At 47.3% G+C, this 5,706-nt stretch overlaps 1 gene segment (V, D, J or C); it reads right to left on the reverse strand.

The window, feature by feature from the left end:
- Window positions 1–1,896: 1,896 nt before the first annotated feature.
- On the reverse strand, window positions 1,897–2,487 carry LOC115375381 (T cell receptor alpha variable 38-1-like). The segment is given in 2 exon segments: window positions 1,897–2,315; window positions 2,406–2,487. Coding segments are annotated over 2 exon segments (465 nt in total).
- Window positions 2,488–5,706: the final 3,219 nt, after the last annotated feature.

The raw sequence follows: 5,706 nt of genomic DNA on the forward strand, positions 1-5,706 counted from the left end.
TCCCTCAGCCTATCCTCTGTGTTCTCCTGTCTTGTGCTCCAGCCCCTTCCCCAGGTGTGTCTTGTTTGATGATTAGTTCTTGTCTATTTAAGTCCTGTTTGAGTTCTGTTCTTTGTCGGTTCATTGTACTGTTTTGTTTTTGTCCTGCTGCGTTCTGCCTGAGTTTCTTGTCTTCCCGGTCATTAATTAAATTTTGTTTTTTTCACTGAGCATTTGTTTGCCTGCGGCTCCTGCTTTTGGGTCCTCCACCTTCCTCCCCCGTGACAGAATGAACCGACCACTCAAGGACCCAGCGGAGCAATATTGTTTGTTTGGACTAACTGGCTGCACTTTGGACCCTGCGGATCTGATGCCTCAGGCCCAGAATGGTCAAAGCACTTTTCTGGGCTCTCATAAGCAGAAGCTTGGGGAACTGGCCGACTGCAACCGGACGCTGATAGATAAAATTGCGCAGATCTCACAGCAGGTCGCGGAGATCACCTCCTCTGTCAGGACAATGGTTGCATCACGGGCTCCGGCTGCTCCTGCGAGTGCACTTCTCGGGTGTATCGGCAATTTGCAGGCTAGCCGCAACCCCGACACCAGCCCCAGCTTCCTGGCAGTCCCAGCTACCAGCCCCAGCAGCCCGGCGAGCCCAGCCACCAGTCTCAGCAGCCCAGTAAGTCCAGCCACCAGCCTCAGCAGCCTAGCAAGCCCAGCTACCAACTCCAGCAGTCTATCAAGCCCAGTTCCCCGTGTTCAACTGGCTGACCCGGTCCCAGTCCCTGTCCCAGTTCCCCGTGTTCGACTGGCTGACCCGGTCCCAGTCCCTGTCCCAGTTCCCCGAGTTCGACTGGCTGACCCGGTCCCAGTCCCTGTCCCAGTTCCCCGAGTTCGACTGGCTGACCCGGTCCCAGTCCCTGTCCCAGTTCCCCGAGTTCGACTGGCTGACCCGGTCCCAGTCCCTGTCCCAGTTCCCAGAGTCCAACTGGCTGCTCCTGTCCCAATTCCCCGAGCCGGACCGGCTGCCCCGGTACCAGTCCCTGTTCCCGTACCAGTTCCTCGTGCCCGACTGGCTGTCCCGGTCCCTGCCCCAGTTCCCAGAGTCCGACTGGTTGCCCCGGCCCCAGTCCCTGTCAAAGTTCCTTGAGTGGATGTTGCCGCTGCCCGGCGGCCCCGAGTGGACGTTGCCGCTGCCCGGCGGCCCCGAGTGGACATTGCCGCTGCCCGGCGGCCCCGCGTCCACGCCGCCGCTGCCCGGCGGTCCCGCGTCCACGCCGCCGCTGCCCGGCGGTCCCGCGTCCACGCCGCCGCTGCCCGGCGGTCCCGAGTCCACGCTGCCGCTGCCCGGCGGTCCCGAGTCCACGCTGCAGGACTTCATGGTTGGCCCGGCGGTCCCGAGTCCGTGCCGCCGCTGCCCGGCGGTACCGAGTCCGTGCCGCCGCTGCCCGGCGGTCCCGAGTCCACGCTGCCGCTGCCCGGCGGTCCCGAGTCCACGCTGCAGGACTTCTGGTGCCGCCCGCACTGCCGCCATCCAGGGAGGTTCCGCCTTGGCCGCTGCTCCTTCAATTTGCCAGAAATTGAGGTAAGACTGTAAGCTAACATTACAGGTTTTTTTTGTTTGTTTGTTTTTTATCTTTCGGTTGGCCAAAGTTTCCAGGTTGTGTGAGCCATGTTCCAGCTTTAGGGATCAAACAGCAGTGGAGAGAAAGGACTCCCTTGGTGGATGCCTCTCAGCTGTTCAGGTTGGACTTGTTCTGTACGATATGCAGCCTGCTGTGTGATCCTCTCTAATTAATGCGGCCACACTTCACCTACATAGTGAACATCCTACACATCACACACTGCACAGCTGAGGTGTTGTGTTCACTCTTCCTTGTTTTGTCTTTGATCTTTTTGTGATTTTTCTTGTGCTTTTTACTTTGCTTCAACAAATGACGACTGTATTTGGCTCCCTCTAGTGGATGTTGAGGAGTATGCACAGTGATGGTTTTTGCCCTGAGTTTTGGTGTTTCCTGTCACTGTGGGCTGCAGAGCACAGTAGTACACAGCAGAGTCAGACGGCTGCAGCTCCACGATGGTCAGAGGAACTGATCTTAAGGTTGAATTCAGCCTGGATTTAAATCTGTCCTTCACACCATCCTCTGTTTTCTCCAAGGAAAACTTGGAGCGACTCAGGATGAATCTGGGCCTGTCCTTGACGTCCTGTTTGTACCAGTACAGATATGGAGTTGCTGAACTGGTGTTATATTCACAGCCAAGAGTCACTGCCTCTCCTTCAGTAGCAGTCTCATCTGCTTTTGGTTGCAGCACATTGTCTTTTTGTGCCCTGCACTCTGTAGGAAACAACAAACAGTGTCAGTGTGATGTTGAAGAATCCAGAGGGCAAATGTTGGATTAATATGAAGAAAACAGTTTAGTCATACCAAAGCACATGGCAGTCAGCAGCACTGACATGAGCAGAGCTGTCATAGCTGCACTGTTGAGTTATTATGAGCTGCAGCAGCTACAGAGAAGCTCTGCTTCTCACTGGTTTCTCTTCAGCTTCAACACGACGTTGGCAGATTTGAAGGAGGAGCCTGTTCAGCTTGACAGGGCTCGTTCCCAATCCTGTGTCACTGTTGGCAGTTGGACACAAAACACATTTTCTTGCCTCTTCACTTCCAGATGGTGGCAGATTGTGATTGATATTTTTTTTTCATTCTTGTTGATGTTAAATTGCAGATATTTTCAGTTGTAGTGATTTTTTTTAACCTTACAAATCATTGGTGCCAACCTGGCCTCCACTCAGGACTCGAAGTCTTGAACATTTCCAGAACCAGGAAACGGGCAGGAAACATCACTGCAGACCCGTCACACCCTGGAAACAACCTGTTCCAACTTCTCCCCTCTGGGAGGCGCTACAGCACACTGTACATCAAGACCTCCAGACACAGGAACAGTTTCTACCCACAGGCCATCACTCTGAAAAATACTTAATCAGACTCACAGTATCAGGAACAATCCCCGTGCAATATAATATTTATTCTAATTGTATTGGTAGTCTCAACAGTTTCTCAATATATCATCATTTTAAATATGTACCTTAGCACTCTGTATATACTGTATATATTCTTTTTACTCCATATCACCTCTATGCATATAGCCATGTATACATCCATATATCCACTATTCACTCCAGCATCTTTGCACTCTGCTCCATTATATTATTGTCTACTACTTCACATTTTTCATTAGTTGGCAGTTTTTTGGTTGTTTTGTTTCCTTTTTATTCTTGCATAGATATATATTTAAATTTAGATCAGTACATAGCGGTCACATGTTTGTTTCATGTGCTTGTATGTCTAACTCTGTGTAAGTACATAATTCTGATTCTGATTAATTTAATGGGATTCTTTGGACCAGAGGATAAAAAGTAGATTTTTCATCATTCATGTGATGAACTAGTTTCTTCTAAACATGAACTTGGACTTTTGACTTGAGTTCTGTGAGAATTTCATGTCATCCAGCAGAAGAATCTGGTCACTCTTTTGTTCAATGAATCATTCTATGAAAGAAAGTCTTTTCTTGAAACACAATCAGATTGAGTTTTTTTTTTAGTTTAGATGCAACGTGGAGACAAACGTTTGGATGCCGACTGCATCTTCATCAGAGTCCTTCCATATTCCATTGAAGTGTCAAGATTAACCTTAATCCCAAAGCAGACAGAAAGGATTGGTTATTTCCACTTTTGATTCCTTATTTTTCTGCACTAACAGAACCAGGAAAGAGACATGGGGTCACTGTGTTTATTGAACTTTTTGACAAACTTTCCTGAACATCCAGGTCTTGTATTTCCATTGAAAACATCAATCCCCAGAGCTTCTCTCAGACAGGAACAGCAGACATGTGCAATCACTCAAATACCAAAGAGACGTAAACTAGATCTGTCACATAATAAAAGTCTATTATTATTCAATACTTTATGTAAAACACAATGAATATTGACAGCATACAAACCATAATAATCTTTTCTGGTAATAATTATGCTCAGTGAACTTTGGCTCCTTCATCCATATTGAACTCTGTGTCACCTCCTCTGGCTGTGCTCTGCTTATGCTGCTTATGTCAGTGGAAGGTTTGGAAATGACAGTGATGCTACAATCAGTTTCTTCATAGTTGTTTATCTGATTCATGAAACATAGAGGTGAGTGAATATATCTGAGGTGAGGTGAATATATTTCCATCCAAGAAACATTCAGTGCAGTTTAATATTGAGATAGTCACAAGGCATCCAGCAGATAACAAGACACATCACACCTCATTCACAATGTCAGTAACAATAATAATGGAGCTAATGGAGACGTGAGTCAGGTGACCCTTAGACAAGACATGATAATCAGTGAAAATGTGAAATAGGAAGAAACATTTCTCAAAGTGTTGAGGAAACCATCAAAAATTCAGTGAAATGTTTTGTGAGGCAGCTGATCTCTCAACTTGATCACTAATTTCAGAATTTGTTTCTTGATGTTCTATGTTCTGTAACTTCTGTCGTCTCGTTTTGATGGCAGAGTGTGTTTATACCATCATCCAGCTGATTAGTCATTGCTTTGTATTTGCTGAGCATGTGAGTCCTCCCACAGTGTTTGATTAGCAGCTGGAACCACAGTGGCTCTGATAAAGCATGAGTTCCCACAATCCATCTGATATGAAGCTGTGGTTTGAATTCCACTTCCCTCTTCTTTGAAGAATAGTGAGATATCTGTGTTCAGGTTTTTGTACAGCCTCTTGTAGACTTTCTATCACTGTGTGTCTAGAGCACAGTAGTAGAGAGCTGTGTCTGCCAGGGTTAGGCCTGTTATGGTGAGTTCAGTGGATGAGTCGCTTGTTTTGGATCCATAACGATTATTAGGAATATATTTAGCACTGCTACTTGACTTGGCTCCTTTCAAGAGAATAAACTGAGGAGCCTGGTCAGACTGATGTTTGTACCAGTGAAGCCAAATATATTCTTCATTAGTTTGATAGGAGCAGGTGAGTGTGACAGATTGCCCCTCTGTCCCACTGACTTCATCTTGTACAGGAGAGATGTCGTCTGCAGCTGTTAGCCCTGGAAAAAGTGGAGAAAATCAAGCCATTAGACTAACATTGTCCATGAGGCTGAGAGGAGAAGACAGTGGAAAATGTCCAGTGTCCAGTGTTCCTCTATGGCCAGCAGCAGCTCAAGTGTTGAGAGAGTTGACTGGAGCTGAGATCACAACATGACTAGTTTGTGCATGACTGCTTGACACAGACATGTAGATGAGTGTGGCTTTTCACTGCCTGCTGTCTGATGTCAGCCTGTAGCATACAGGGAGTTATCTCCAAGCTAACAAATGACAGCAGATATGCCATGTTCTGCTCCTGTGGAATCTGCACATCAACAACAAATAGAGCTTGATGAGCTGGAGAAAGCTTTCTATATTGCAAGAAACAGGTGGATCAAAGTGTGATGCTGTCTATCATACCAAAGAGAAGTGCAGCAAGAATAATCCACAGCCAGTGTTCCATCTCTACAACAAGGTCTAAAGCAACAGGAGCAACTAGCTGATGTTCAGCATTCAGTGTGAGAGTTGTTCTCTTCATGGCAGCAGTTTTTAATGACAGAATGGTCCAACAGGGCAACAACAGAGCAACGCCTGCTGGGTCATGTCGCCCTCTAGTGGAGGAGGAAAGTGGAACAGGATGTGGGAAACAGGCCTCCAGCAG

This window comes from Myripristis murdjan, chromosome 17, assembly GCF_902150065.1.
Source record: "Myripristis murdjan chromosome 17, fMyrMur1.1, whole genome shotgun sequence".
In the NCBI taxonomy this organism is placed as follows: Eukaryota; Metazoa; Chordata; class Actinopteri; order Holocentriformes; family Holocentridae; genus Myripristis; species Myripristis murdjan.